Genomic DNA, 16449 nt, shown 5'->3' with positions numbered 1-16449 from the left:
GTGAGGCAATGAGAGGGCGGGATGTACGTAACGTTAGCTGCAGCAGGACTTTGCATCAGTGTTTGGAGTATCAGTAGTAAGTGATTTCTTATGATGAAACTGATATTTCTTTTGACAGAAACCTTCTTTAGAGGACCAGAATCAAACAATCACCATCCAAATTATGTCAAAAATAATTTTATTGTATGCACATTCTATCACACATCACTCACTGCTAGAGATCTGCAAATATACAGTCGATTATCAATTCATTGTCTTAAAACAGACAAAAACGTTTTCAAATACATGTCCGAGCTGTTTATATGTGACTGATTATGCCATGATAGCAGTGTAGGTAGGCTTCAAAGTGAAGTGTTTTTCTGTAGTAGGATGTTATGGTCCTGTTCTCTTGGAAATCGAGTCTCTTTATAACTCTGGAAGCGACAGGTGTTTGAGTTGGGACATTTCTTCAACATGCTTTGATGGAGATATCCGTTAAAGAAATCAGTTGCTGACAGCCTTTTCTTGAACATCACCGTTTTGAATCCGACCCAGCCATCCTAAAAATTGTGGTGGAAAAAAAAATCTGAAAACAAACACTGAATACATGACACATCGTTAACTTTGTAGAATGTGTGTAACGTTAAAGCTATGCATGTTGGAATGAAAACACTAACACTCAGTGTTGGGGTAACGCAGTACAAGTAACGCCAGTTACATAATAACATTACTTTTCTATATATCGAGTAAAGTAACACATTGTTTTTTTTAAAGTCATAATATTTCAGTTACTTTTTGAAAATGTAACAGGTTATTTTTTTAGTTTAATAAATTTGCTTTTTTTTAAATTAACTGCTGAATGAAAGTAGCCACAACCAATCACGCAGAGAAGGTGTTTGTTATTTTGATCACATCAAAGAAAAGGAAAAGGGGATTGTCTCAATGGACAGTGATTTTACTTAGGACAATTAGTACAAAACAGAAGTAGTAAACACATTGCTTTAAACTTTCAAAAGCATTTTTGTGTTTATTAAAGCTAAATGATTGTTATACAGTGTGTTGTTAATAGCAGAGCTCTTCTTAAAAAAATAAAGAAAAAAAAAAAAACTAGTTCTGAAAGAGATCAAGTCTCAGACAGGTAACGCAAAAGTAACTCAAAAGTAACACAACACATTACTTACCATAAAAAAGTAACCAATTATTGCAACTAGTTACTTTTTTAGGGAGTAACTCAATACTGTATTGAATTACTTTCAAATGTAACTCTCCCCCAACACTGCTAACACTGTTCTAAAATGAATATATAGTGTTATCGAACGTATTAAACCATTTGAATATTAAACCACATTGAACAGAAATGAACTCTGAAAACTGAATTGACTGTTTTAATTCATTATAATCTTCTATGTGAAGCTGCTTTGACACAATCTACATTGTAAAAGCCCTATACAAATAAAGATTAATTGAAGTGAACAGTAAAATAGTTAGCACTAAACCCATAGAAAATAATTTAGATTAAAAACTTAAAACTCCAAATATAACCTTCACATAAAAACAGAACCGAGCTGTAAAATCGAGCTATAAATCTAAATATATATAAGGTATTTTTAAAATAAAAAACAATGATGATAACTAGGGCTGAACAATGAGCATCGATATTGCAATGTGTGTATCCGCAAGAGTCACATAGCAGGATATGATTTATTAGAGGTTAAAAATACAGATATTATTAAATTTGACCTGTTTTTAATTATTTATACAAGGATGGCTGTGCTATTTTACATTTTATTGTTCAATTTCTGTACTTGAATACTTTTAGGCTCTCTAGAAATTCACAAAGCATGGTTTATGTATTTATTTTAGGTTGTAATTTATTATAATTTATGCAAATGCACCACATAGAAAAAGCAAGACTGATCATCCCAGTCGATCTAAATGAATGATATATTTCAAAATAGAGCTATTTAAATCCTCTGGTGAAATTATATTCATATTGCAGAAAAAAATATTGCAATGTCAGATTTTTCCAATATCTCTAACAGCACTTATGTACACTGCAGAGTAAAGATTTGTTTTTGTGCCTCTCTTTGATCATCAGCCCTGTCCCCTTGACAACAACACTGGCTGTGTACAGTTATACAGCAGTCACCTAATTAGGTAAACCAAGTGATTTTAATCCTGCTCCCAGAGATCCACTGCTCTGCACATTTTGTATGTATATCAGACACGCTCAGTTCAGTTCATAGAGGTCTCTCATAATGAGCCAAACAGTCTCGATCAGGCATGTTCCCTCATGTCATTCCAAACCCCTGAGACCTTCGTTAATTTTCAGAACACAAATAAAGATATTTTATATGAAATCCGAAAGCTCTCTAACCCTCCTGAGATGATCAAAGTGCAAAGAGGTACCAAAAACATCCTCAAAACTGCTCATATGCCTTCAGTGGTTCAATCATAATTTTTATGAGGATTTTTTTTTCTTATAAAAGTTACAAGAATAGTATTGATTTTATTCAAAATATGTAGTGTCTTCATCTAATCAGAATAATCAATCCCAATCTAATGTCTATTTACTTGGATATGATAATAAACAAGAAACTGAGGTTAGGTTTTTACTCCCCAATGCTTTAAGGGTATAAAATGATGCCATTTCTTACTGCTATCATTAATCAGGCTAACTAGGAAAAAAAGATTATTAAAAGAATTTAAAGAATTATTAGGGAAATCTGTATTTATAAATGATTGGTGTATAGGAATTTATTGAAGGAAAATAAGGTATAGATATTTTGTTAAATATGTTTGTGACAATAAATAAGACAGAGTAGCTAATGGGATCCAAATAAATTCAAATTCTTCAATGTCAGTTAAAGGCGCTTGTATGTATACATCAGCAAAACATCAACAAAGCCATTATTTTTGTTTTAATCGGAAACCAATTTCTTAAATGTGACAATAAATTCATTTTACTTGAATGACCTCCACAGTCACCAGATTTCAGTCAAGTAGACCAGCTTTTGGATGTGGTGGAACCAGAGATTTGATCATAGAGAAGTAGCAGACAAATCTTCTGTCCAAACCTGCCTTAAAACACCTGTCTATAAAGTTACCTATTAATATTATGATTAGCTAGTTCAGATGTGTAGGCCAGTGACTCTCCAGAAGCAGGATTGGACACTTGGTGTAAATCATGTCATTTTAGCTGCATGTGTTCAGTGGTATGGAGGGAACGCACTGTGAGCAGTGATTTTAAATTAATTTCTGTAAAAACTAGATCGATTTTGTTTTTCCTTCTGTGCCAGTGGACAGCGTGCTTGGTAACACTCTTAACACTTAAGTGCATACCTTGCAGCGAACGAGTAAGGTATTGGACTCTTTCTGATAATGGAGAGTCCCAGGCACTGTAGATAAAAACGGAGAAGCTGCAGAGAAAGGTGAAAGAAAATGTAATCACTTATATTCCTTCTTCCAGTAGACAAACAAAGCAAGTTAGCATTAGCTATTAGTTAGCATTAAAACCAATTTTGGTATCACTTTATTTTGATGGCCCCTTTAACGCATTTTGTTGAATTTAGGTTACATTACATCTACATGCCAAATAATTCTCATTAGATTATATGTTGACGGTTAGGTTAGGGTTAGTGTAAGTTGATATGTACTTGCAAAGTTTCTTATGGTCAGTTAAATGTCTGTTGAAAGAGCAGTATCAGCAGATATTAAACAGACAGTCTAGTAATACTTAAATAAGAAGTATTTGCCATGTAGTTGCAATGCAACCTTTAGTCAACAAAATGAAGTCGTACCCTATTTTATATATATATATACCTTAGTACACAGTCAGATACATATTGTTCTGACATTGTAATGTCAGAATAATACAATGAAGAAACATATTTCAAACTAATTCAACGTTGGATAACCCCTCTACACCCATATAGATATCTGGAAGAATGAAAAAACTGGAAATCTATAAAAACTCCTATGCCATCATTAAATAATCATCCACTCTGCTGGTTACCTGTAAATGACACACAGCGTTTGCCAACATAGTCCAGAAGTTTGATAGGATTGCCCATCCACATTGTTCTTAAAGGAATCTGATTGAGAAAACAAAAATGGTTAGCAATGGCTAAAATATAACTGAGGTAAGTTAATATGTTCCTTAAAGAGCCTAAAAAATGTCAATTACTTTCTTCTGTTGAGCACAAAGGAAGCTATAATAAGGAATGTTAGAAAAATCAGCCATTGATTTTTATAGTTTTTTTTTCTTACTATAGATGATAATGGCTGCTTTTTTACAATATTCTTCTGAATATCTTGTTTTGTGTCTTACAGAAAGAAAGAAAAAATTAAGAAATACAAGTCTAGCACCACTTGACCTCGAGTAAATAATAAGTAGATTTTCACTTTTGTGTGAACTTTCCCTTTAAGATGTTTTTAGTTCTACTGTACCCGAAATCCAATAGCCCGAAACAGTCGGTCAATGTAGTCACAACTGTGCTCTTCCCATATTATCCAGGCCATTGTGGAACTGATCTTAGGAGCTGAAGAAACAGATAAATGGTTAATGTAGTAATCCGTTTTCATATTTTCACATTGTAAAATTATAAGTTTCTGAATTTGCTGACACACTGTTTTGGAAATTATCAGAAAAGCAAGCTTACCCAATGATGCACCCTCTTTAGGTTGCTCTTTTCTGTTTGCTATTCTTTCTGGTAGATTTGTTAAAGTGTCCATCAACTGTTGATTTAAATAAGACACAGTTTTTTTTGTAAGTGGTTAAAGTTAACTATGCTTATGTTAACTGTTTCATGCTAAATAGTGTGGATGAAAAAAACAAAACAGAATAACCAGCCCACTGTAAATAAATGAATCATTCCTTTTTGTACTGTAACTCAAAAATGTTGAAGATTGCACTAGTAATGTCAAGGTCTTGAGCTGTTTTCAAGGAAAGGAAGAACAGATGGACTGTATTTGTATGAAATTTATGATACAATATGATATAAAGTTAGGGGTTCTTAATATTTTACTGTTTCCCTAAACCTGTCTGATATGTTAATCTTTCTTTTTTGTCTCTCGTTGTTTTTTTTTCTTAGGCAATTGAGAGAGCAGACTAACTTTACAAAATTGCAAATTTTCACAAATTCCATGACTTCTTGATTTTCACTGACTTTCTGTTACTACAAGGCTGAATTTCCATGACCTATGATGAGAGCACTGAGCAGAAACTACTTTATTTACTTAGTAAATTAGTTAACTAACAAAATGGTCATGGCTGGTTAGGACAAGTAACGAATAACATGGGGAATAAATCTTTATTGTGTGTTGCTATCCGTTGCATCTATTTAAGACACAATGCTAAATTCTAAACAAAGCTAGACTGAGATTGAATTGAATTTTAAGGACACTGTCAATCAGTTCAATTAGCTTTAGCAATGTTAACATTAACATTGGTTAAAACATTAAATAATGATAAAGAATTTGTCATAAAGATGAAACGTCTGTTGGCTTCATACACTGTACACAAATATTACACTTTGATACACTATCTCATCTTTGAATAGCATCTAATTATAATAATGGTTCATCCCCAACTCTTTCAACTTATTTAACAAAATATGTGATAATATATATATTATAACAGTATAATATATAACAGAACTAAAATCCCCAAACATCAATCTAACATAAACTGTAGAGTTTTAAAAGTGTTGTGGCATTTAGAGAATCCTCCGTAGTTCTGTTTTCCTTGTATGCAAAATGTATTTATTTTGTTTTCCCAGACTGCATTCATTTGGTTAAAATAAAGGCCAAACAGAAACCTTTTGAACTAGTACATACCATCACTTCAGGCTTCAGTGTCAATGATTGCTCAAAAATCATTATTGTACTGATTTGGTGCATAAAAATGCATTTTCTTTTTCCTTTTTTGCACTTTCTTATTGTTAATTTTAAAAACAGTAGTACTAATAGATATCTTTGTGGAAACCATGATAAAATATTTAGTTTACTACTTATTTAACTTAAATACTTAGCACTAGTTTGAAAACTAGCAACATTAAGAACATGTTTATGTGTGTGTATACAGTATATGTGTATGACTTGATATCTTTGTTTGATTTTGAGTACAGTGATATGTTTTTTAAAGAGATTGAATAACCAGAATGTCAGGGATTCTGTGAATTTAGTTTTTGCATTTAGATTTGCCTTTAAGGTTTTGATAAAATGTAATGTACTTTTTTATTTAATGCCATGTCAGCAACCAAGGCTATTTTCATGGCAAGAACATTTCAATATTAAATATAAAATTAAAATCAACAAACAAATGAATACATAAATTAAATTTAGTTTTTTTTGTAACATTTCCTGGTGTCACTTTTTTAAAATGTCTTTAAGAGAGTTCATTTAATAAAAAAAAGCCTTCTGGAATCATTATCAGCAGGACAGTACTGTAAAAATGTGTTTTACAGTAAGGGGGTTGTGCTTGAGACAATGCGTGATGTTTTAATGAAAAGTGCATTTATAGGAGTAACTGACCATTCTGGAACCCATATCTGCCAAAGTAGCTCCGAGCTCTTCAGCAGTGCAGTTCTTCGGAATCTCGTACACCTCTTGCTGAAGAATGGGTCCCACATCAAATCTGACAAGAAATAAAAGTCATGTCAGGCAATTATACAGAGGTATTTAGCATATTTTAGTTAATCTTTCATAGGTCCTGCCTAGAATAAACACAGCATTTACCTCTTCGGTCTTATTTGCATGATAGTCACTCCTGTGACACTGTCACCGTTCAGAATTGTATGAAATATTGGAGCAGATCCCCGCCAGCGTGGCAAAAGACTAGGGTGCACATTCAGGATACCACTACAAAGAATAAAAAGAAATGATGATCTATTATAAGATGAGATCACAACAGACAGTAGTTGTACAGTCTCCACTCTATCAATCTTAATAATTACTATTCATTTTGTACATTAACGTTGATGAGTGATGTGCAGTTTTTAAATGGGACTGGAAGTGAACTGATCTTTTCTTTTACAGGTTATAAATCAGACTTAAATTAATCACTCTGTCTGTGAAAACAACATCTACCGACTGTCAATCTGAGCCTTACAGTTTTTCAAATGCAGATCTGTGGATTGTGTGATTGTAATTATTGTTTGTTGATGTACATGTGCACATTGATTGTACATTAAGTATTACTAAATTCTAATGATCCAGCATGTGTTTTCTACATTATAGGCACTGTAGCTAGGCTTTTTAAATGTGTATTTCTTTATGTAGTGACAGACTGATAATTTGTAATTTTTATTTTGTTTATGGATGAGGGATTGGAATCAATGTGTTTCTATTTTCATGTACAAATATCTTTCTATTTTTGCAATAAGTTAATAAACCAAACAAGAAATAATCACACTAAAAAGTCAATAATGCGGTCAAACTCTTAACTAAAAAAAAAAAAAAAAAAAAGAATAATTAATGGTGCAGCAAGGAGACAAAATACAAGTTGTGAAGTAAATATTTTGAGAATTAAGGTAAAGTATAAGATGTTAAACCTGATTTAAACCTTTAATCTACCAGTTTAACCTACCCACTTTAGGTCTCCAAAAGTATAAAACAGCAAGTTTCAGACACTTTGCTGAGTAAAGAATTGTGAAAAAAAATTTTCATAACTCAATGAATTATACAAGGCACTTCACCTCCAGGCTTTGATGACAATTATACAGCCCTTATTAAAGACTACATACAAAATTAAAAGCATTATTAAGACCATTAATTACGTTTGGAAAAGTTGGAATAAATTACTTCCGAAAAAAATCTCATCAAAACATAATAACAAACTAATTATGGACATGCTGAAGTCACATTCGTTTGATGAACCCTTATAACGTACTATGGCATTTTGTTGATGATGTTTTCCTTGATTAAGCTGCCAAATGACACCACCACACCAACATCAAAGTGTGTACTCATGTCCACATCTGGCCAGTGGTGAAGCGGAAGTCTGTGCTGCTCTGCATATTTCCTGACCGGAGCATCACGGGACAGCGTCACGACCTCAAGTGCATCGACGACTCCAGCTTTATTGTCATTTCTAATGAATACAGATGAATAACATGAATAACACAGCAAGGTCATAACGGACAATAATACAATAACATCCTGGATGTCATTACCGAGACAAATGAAGCAGCTTCAGTGACTCCAGAGCAAAATCATCACTTCCAAAGAACAGTATTCTCCAGGGCGGTTTAGACGCAGACTGTGTTTGAGTTACTAAAGATTTGCTTCTGCCCAAGAGAAATAAGCCTCTTCTATGGCGCGTGAAACAGATGCTACAAAGTCTCTGAGACAGCAAACGACCTGGGTCTGTGAGCTTTAAGAAGTTTAAGTTCCACATACTTTAATGTAAGATTTCATAAATGACAGAAACTGCCATTAACAGCTAGCGAAGTTACAAAACCATCAGTCCTCCATTAACGTTAAGCACGCAGAAGTCAGAAAGTCATGCTAATATTCTATGACAACTTCAGGTGAGACAACCTTGGCATTTTTAGAATCACGTTTCCAAAGTTGGCTCATTATACTAATCCGTTTTTCCCCAAAGCAGTAGATGACAGTAGCAAGGTTACGGTTAAGAATTAGATGTACACACTGGCGTATGTGTGCGGCGCCATGTTGACGTTGACGTCGTTTCCGCTTTGCGTCTCAAATAAAAGCTTTTTTGAACCAGCACAACTACTGTAACCTTTCTTCATTCAATCTTGACGTGCAGTTTTTGCTTTCCAACTGGATTTAGTTCACATTCACAGACTTTTTTGGAGCATTAGAACCTTAAAACCTGAATGCCATTGGGTGAGAAAAAGTTTGAACTTTCCATAATAAATATGGACTTTCCATATATATGAAGAGAAAAATCATTTCTGGATAATAAGAGATTCTATTTGTAATCACGTGCATAGATCTTCACATATCTTTACAAAAAAATTAGAGGCTATAGTAAAACTGCAGAACTTCCAAAGAAAGTTAATAATCTCATATATACATCATGATGACAGTAAATAATATTTGACTTTATATTTTTCAAGACACTTCTATACAGCTTAATGTGACATTTAACCAGGTTAATTAGGTTAACTAGGCAGGTTAGTGTAATTAGGCAAGTTATTGTATAATGATGGTTTGTTCTGTAGACTATCCAAAAAACTATTTGCCTAAAGGGGCTAATAGTTTTGACCCTAAAATGGTGTTTAAAATTTCTTCTGGGCTAATAATTCTGATATTATATATATATATATATATATATATATATATACACACACACACACACACACACACGTAATGTGTTTTAAAATATCTTCCAATCAATCTATATTTAACATCGCTGTGTGACAATGCATGACACATTATCTGCCTTATTTGTTGATAAATGCACAAGATTTTATTCGGAGTGTAATGCCTAATAAAATCAATATTTACCCAAGATAAATTTCCAATACAAGCAAATAGAAATAATGTGTATTTTCTTATTTTCCAGGAGCTCTATAACCAAATTAAGAACTGTTTCTTTCCTTCCCCATACCTCCTAAAGCCAAAAAAAGACTTTAAAATATTCAATATTTACCCATCTCCAGACTTTTATATAGCAGAACCTGCTGGTCTGATTCATTCGAGTGGTTAAATGTTTGTGTAAAAAGTTGACCTCCCAATTTTCTAAAAAATATATTTTCTTTTATTTATGGAAGATGTTAATATTCAATTTGTATTGAACAATATTCTAATTTTGGAGAAATTTTATATTTATAAATGCAAGTGCCTTAAAACAAAACCACTGTTTTTATTTTTCCAAAAGGAATTTTGGTTATACTGTAAATCTTTAAAGTTGTTATATATGTGATATATATATATATATATATATATATATATATATATATATATATATATATATATATATATATATATATATATATATCGGCTGTGTTTGTGCGTCTATTTCTTTGTTTAAACTTTTTTTTTTTGCATTATTATCATATTGATTTGATTATTATTTGTGCTCTGTTCTGTAAATGTACATGAAGTTGTTAAACGAACTCTGCCTTATTGTATTTGTGTTATGATGCAATAAAAAAAAAATTGCAAAAGTTTTCTCATTACAGCGTGAAACCCCAAGAGGGCGCACTTCACCAAATCAAGAACTTTGAGGAAAACATGAACACGGATTGGATTTGAATCACAAGGGCGCAAATGAATATGTTATAAAAAGTTTATTACTGATGAAGACGAATGTAATTTCTACAATGATTCTACAATCTCTCTCAATCAACAGGAGAAATGACTCCCATTGCAGAATCCTATCCAGATCAACTCCATATAACAATATGTTACACACAATCTAAAAAATAAAAATAAAATAACAGGACTCATCTTTGCATTCCTAAATACAGAAAAATTGCTGAGAACTAGTTTTTTTGTCTTATGAAACCACCACTTTAAAAAGGCAGATGTAGGAATCTAGATCTGTTAGGTCTGTGATCATCTGTACAATCACAACTGTGGATTGGAAAAAAAAAACTTGAGAACACTCATATACACGGAGCAACATTCACATCGCTGCCTTTACAACTCAATTTTAATCCAGGGGGTGCATTAAAAAAAGAAATTACATATGCAGGTACAGAAATATTGTACTCGCACAGTACATGATTAAAATAATGTTTTAACAGTATACTTCCATCTTCTTTTGGATCTACAAAAAGTTCTTAACGCATATCCTATATAAAAAACGGGGAAGAGCTAGTCATCATAACACTCTGCTGCTTCTAGAGTTTTGTGATGCTTCAATGGATCCTCAGTTATGTTAGCAGTTAACCATCAGTCTCCACTTGTTTGTTGTTTTCAGTTGTGTCGTCCTCAAGGACTTTGGACGGAGTGAGAGGTTCCAGCTGCGAGTCAGCGTTCCCTGCATCCAATCCATCAGTTTTACACAGAAAATCAGAGGGAGTTACGGCACCTTCATCAGCGAGGGCAGAAACAGGGCAGACTGGAGCCTCAGCGGGTGATTCAGGAGGAAGACTCTTGGGGGATTCTTCTACTGACGCCTCATTGGTGGTGGCTTCCTCCATGTCCTCCTTCACCTCATCCATGTCATCTTTGTCAGCTTCGGGTGCCTCTGAGCCATCCTCTATTACAGTGTCTTCATCTGGTATTGTTTGTATTTCACTGCTCTGAATGGGTTCGGTCTCATCTCTGGCCTCAGTATGTGGCTGGATGGGAGCTAGATGTTTGGAGTCATCGTGGATATCCTCTGAGCTGAATTATAGGATTGAGATACATTAATATTTATTATCATGTAACACCTGACAAATACGATACTACTCTTTAAAGGTCCTATGAAATTAAAATAAAGCATTTTAGATGTTAGTATTAGTATTTTTAGTTTTCAGGATATATATATAAGCTAGTGTGCTGTAAAACAGTGAGAAAATCCGCATTTAGAAAATATAAAACTGATACAAACATGTAAAGCTTATAGCTTGTCACTTCAAGCTAAATGGATCAATGTTATTTTTCACGTCAACTCATACTTCTGTCTCATATCAAATCTTGACCAATTAAACGCTCTCTAGTATCTGACATGCCCCTACTCCCTCTCATTTGCCTCTCATTTGATGTGCTTTAAATCAACTACTTTCACTGGCAAAGCTGTGATTAAACAAAAGGCTATTGGCTGTTTTTTAAAAAGGGGAGGTGCTACTCTATGATCCCACCCTCTCTTCGTCCTTCGGTTGACATTGTCAAACATAGAATTAAAATGCACATTTCAAAGCAGTTCAGAAGATCTTTAAGATGTTATAAAATAATTAAGATGTTTATTATATGTGGTGATTCATTTCATCCTGTTAGTACAGAAAATTCAATACAGTCATTTATTGCTAATAAACTACATTTTAAAGACATTACAACACTACTATCACCATATTATACTACAGGTCATGATTTCTTTTAGGGTCACACAATATATCGTTTAAGCCTTGATATTGCAATGTGCACATCAGTAAAAGTCATATCTCAGGATCTGCAGTGTTGAGTCTGAATTATAGTTGACCAAGAACCACAGAACAAATGTGATTTGTAGTCTCTGCTAAGTTTAACCATAATAGACAGGCCTGTAGCCAGCTTGGTGAAAAGAGTGGTTCTTTTTTTGAGTGGATCTTTTGGTAGTTATTTGCCTTATTTTCTATTTAATTATGAGGTTTAAATACTGAATTTCAAACACTATTATAAGATGGATGATCTAGTTGGATGGTCATCATAATCACACTTATTGATGTACCAAAAATTAATTCCTAGATTTAGAAAAAAAAAATGAAAAAAATACTTATTCTTAAAATAAAAGTTAAAAAAAGAATCTGTTTTAAATTAAAAACAAGCCGAGTGTCATTTATTAGGCAAATTATAAATAAACTGGCCAGCACATTCAATTTCCTTAGTCAGAATTTGTCTATTTGAAAAATATTAAATAATAATAATAATAATAATAATAATAATAATAATAATAATTACAACGTAGAGCTTTACAATTTTTCTAGCTTCTATTGTAAAAAAGTACATTTGAAAATTCATAGATAGCAGCAATTGTATTTAAATAAATTTTAATTTAATGGGTTTTCGATGGATTATTTTCACTATTTATGATGTTATAGCAGTCAAAATAGGACAAAAATGAGCTTATTATTAGCATGTGTTTAAGACCTGTCGCTGAGCATTTCAAGAGTTTAAAGTATTTGGCCACAAAAAAAAAACGTTTACAAGAGTAAGAAAGGTTAATATTATTTAATTACTTGCATGATTTACGCAAAAAAAAAAACAACAACTTCTTTCTTAGAATGTGCCTTGTCCAAATAGCTACACTTCAAAGGAAAAATAAGATCATTTAGCTTATTTTAAGGGGAAAACTCTTTATTTTGACATTTCTTCTGAAAACAATATTTTTTACTTTATCTAAGAATAACATGACAAAGCAGTTTTTGCAATGCTTTAAGTACTGTTGTAATACTGTTAGACTTAAAAAAAAAAAAAAAACATCAAATCGAGCAACTCAAACAATCTTGTGAAACGGTATTCATAATCACCATATTTATCGGAGAAAAATAAAATATTGTAATATCACTCCTAAATTCTTCTGCACCACCATAAATTTAAAAATGCCATCATTGTGCATGAGGTCGCAAAGTGAACAGACAACTTTTTTTTTTTTCACTTTAAGATGATTTTTTACGCTGCAAATCATTCATTCACAAATTTTCATTTGGCTTAGTCCCTTATTTGTAGTTAATTCAGGGTTATATTCATTTAAAAAGAGTTGTAGTTTTACAAATATTCCCCCATTTCCCTCATAAACCTTTCTCTGTAGTCTACACTAAGAGCTTGTTCTTCAGTCTATAATTAATTCCAAAACTCCTGTTTTAATTTAAGTAAGGTCTCCCGGATAACACTTAATAGGCATCCCAATTACACTAATGAAAAAATAGAGATAATTTTGTATAATAAATGATATTTCCAAACACTTCATGGGTCAGGGGGGATCTGCATTCACAGCCCTGTTTCATCAGAAAAGGTAATTTGTCTCAATCAGGCAAGCTACACTTCGCGGTCTATTTTTACTCGCCTCTTTTCACAGCTCTAACCTCTACATTTAACAAAAATACAAATAAGCATATGGTGTCATTGTACACCAATACATCATGTGTTTAACAATGAGAGCATACTAGAACATTGAGAGCAAACTCTTTAAAACAGACACAGGCTTTAAAAAGAAGCAACAATGGGATTTTTATAGCGAAAGAAAAACTATGAAGCAAAAAACTTTTAAGTCGATTCCATGCAACTGAACCCAATGATAGCTGACAATAATATAAGCCAGATTCTCACCTGTTCGTTTCTGGTCCTCCATTGGAAACTTTAAAGAAAAAAAATAAAATAAAATGCAAGTCAGACAATCAGACATGCCCAAAAAAATAGCAGTATTTGTACAGCGTGTTGGCACCGAGTGTTATACCTGGCTCCATGATGACCTGGCAGGAGTGGTTCGACCTGCTGAGCAAATGTTCAGTCATCTTATCTGCGCCAGAAGCGTCTGCCAGAAAGTCACACTTGAGACACACAAGTGTTAGACTCCTTTAATAAAAAGAAAAAAATAGATATTTTCAATTGCTGCAAGTAAAAAGGTTAGTTTACCCAGAAATAAAAAGTCTGTTTTTAATAGGGCTGGGTATCGTTCCAAAATTTTCGATACCGATACCGGTGCCGAACGATACTTTTTTCCGATACTTTTATTTTAAGAAATATATTTTAACAAGATTAAATAATACATAATCTCTGAAAAACTTTGGTTTTATTTTTTCAGGATGTTTGGGACACTTTTTACAGCAGGCTTATCTCTAAGACCAATAAACAAAGGAACAAAAGCACAAAATGAACAAAGTGTAGTTAACACAATATATTAGTGCAAACAGTTTTTATAAAGTTCAAACAGTTTTAAGTCGATCAATTTTAAGTATTTGTGAGGCTTACTGCTGCTTGAAGGTTTAGTTCACCTAAAAATTTTAATTCTGTCATTAATTATCTTAAAATGAAGATATTTTGGATTTAATCCAAGAGCTTTCTGATCCTCCCATAGATAAATCAATGAATAAAGTTTTTTTTGCTTACTTTGCACACAGGAGTATTCTCGCAGCTTCATATAATTATGATTGAACCACTTATATCACATGGACTCATTTTGACTGTTTTTGGTTCCTTTAAATGGGCATTGAAAAATGCATATCCAGTCAATCTAATCTTTCTTCACAGTAGAAAAAGGCAGCAAACTTTTAACAATAAAATTGTAACAATCCTGTGGCATTCATCTTTCAGTAGGAGCAGAGACTATAACATTATAACTAGTAACATTATAACATGACTATAACATGTGAAGAAAACATGAAAGCTAAACTGTTAATGCAGCCAAGGATAAGGACATTTAAATAAGATACACAAACCCCGTTTACACTGTCAGGTCTTGATGCCCAATTCCGATTTGTTGCCTATATCAGATTTTTTTGCTTGTCCGTTTACACGTTCATTTAGGTTGTACTCACACTATCAGTGTGCCAGAGCGCGGTACACTTGTGTGCAGGGCTTAAATGAATGTGTAAACGGACAAGCAAAAAAATCTGATATAGGCAACAAATCGGAATTGTGCAAAATGCGCCTAACCCCGAAACTGAAAGCGAGACGTGACTTTTAAGGGGCTGTTTCATATGGATTTATTAACTGTTCAGTGAACGCAAACTGTCGTAGTTTATAAAAGATGCAAACCCCTCACTTCAAGACAGCTGCACACCTTCAGCAACCTCATAATTCCTGCAGCACGAGGACTTTGTGACTGTTTATGAGCGTCAAAAGTGGCGGATCTGTTTGGCGAGTTCTGCTATCTGTGCCACACTAGCCACTGCGAAATATGCGAAGTGTTGTTTCAGCAATGAATTGGTAAGTCCTGATTTGCCCCCACGCAGTTTATGTAATGGTATGGCCCTGAATCCTTATGTGTGTGCGCACTGATGTTGGAGAGAATAAAGTTGCTCTGTGTAGCCCGCAGTGCGTGTATTATTAACGACAAAAAGCAAAAGTTACAACACGAAGTTTGCCCAACTTTAAAATGATTTTGAGGCGGAGGAGGTGGAAAAGGGCCGTCAGCTTGCTCTTATGTCTGCTCTGTTTACTTTTTAGAGCCCCAGCCATCCCGCTTTAATCCTCATTAGACACGGAGGACGACGCTTGTGGTGGGCACGTGGTTATGATGACTGCGCCGATCTTTTTGCAGTCAAACAATGCAAAAATGCTTTAAAGTGTAGTGTACGCATTACAGCCTCACATTTGACAAGCTCTGAGCGAGTGGGCGTAACCGCCGTAAACTTTTGATTTTCAAGACAGCCTCGCTGCAGCCCATTACCAGCTTTTGATCCGGGCACGTTGACAATTTTATACTCTTGGGTATCGAAATTTGGTACCGAACGAAAAATGATTTTTTCGATACTCGAAAGTATCGAGACGATTCGGTCGGTGCTTAAAAAGTATCAAACTCAATACCCAGCCCTAGTTTTTAATCACTCATCCTCATGTCGTTTCAATCCCATGAGGCATTTATTCATCTTCAGATTTTTGAGATATTCAGACATAACTTGAGATATTTTAGATGAAATCTGAGAGCCCTCTACCTTGGCTCTAGGGGTCAAACAACAAAAAATAAGGTCAAGAGTCTTGGTGCGATTCTGGAGTCGAATATGAATGTCAGTAGTCATGTCAAAGCAGTTAGTAAATCAGCAAACTAACATCTCAAAAACATTGCAAGAATTAGATGCTTTGTTTCTACTGAGGACTTAGAGAAACTTGTTCATGCTTTTATCAGCATCACGGTGGATTACTGTAATG

The 16449-nt window shown here is 33.5% G+C and overlaps 2 protein-coding genes across 10 annotated transcripts in view; both read right to left on the bottom strand.

Moving 5' to 3' along the window:
* Positions 1 to 161: 161 nt before the first annotated feature.
* On the bottom strand, positions 162 to 8673 carry mtfmt (mitochondrial methionyl-tRNA formyltransferase). Its single transcript, NM_001077542.2, has 9 exons — positions 8154 to 8673; positions 7871 to 8071; positions 6718 to 6840; positions 6514 to 6616; positions 4641 to 4716; positions 4429 to 4520; positions 3995 to 4073; positions 3322 to 3398; positions 162 to 539 (listed from the first exon to the last, which is right to left on the bottom strand). Exons 1-9 carry the CDS (start codon positions 8375 to 8377, stop codon positions 342 to 344), a joined length of 1173 nt encoding a protein of 390 aa, NP_001071010.2. The 5' UTR covers positions 8378 to 8673; the 3' UTR covers positions 162 to 341.
* A 1553-nt stretch (positions 8674 to 10226) lies between these two features.
* znf280d (zinc finger protein 280D) overlaps positions 10227 to 16449 on the bottom strand; it is a 39887-nt gene continuing 33664 nt past the window's right edge. For all 9 annotated transcript variants that reach the window (XM_005166524.6, XM_679451.9, XM_005166525.6 and 6 more), the window contains 3 exons: positions 14036 to 14154; positions 13909 to 13936; positions 10227 to 11286 (listed from right to left, as the gene is read on the bottom strand). In XM_005166524.6, the coding sequence (XP_005166581.2) occupies positions 10842 to 11286; positions 13909 to 13936; positions 14036 to 14154 (592 nt within the window). In that variant the 3' untranslated portion in view covers positions 10227 to 10841. The remainder of the gene's footprint in view (positions 11287 to 13908; positions 13937 to 14035; positions 14155 to 16449) is intronic.

This window comes from Danio rerio, chromosome 7 (assembly GCF_049306965.1).
Source record: "Danio rerio strain Tuebingen ecotype United States chromosome 7, GRCz12tu, whole genome shotgun sequence".
NCBI classification, from domain to species: Eukaryota; Metazoa; Chordata; class Actinopteri; order Cypriniformes; family Danionidae; genus Danio; species Danio rerio.
This window is presented reverse-complemented; position numbering and strand designations above follow the sequence as displayed.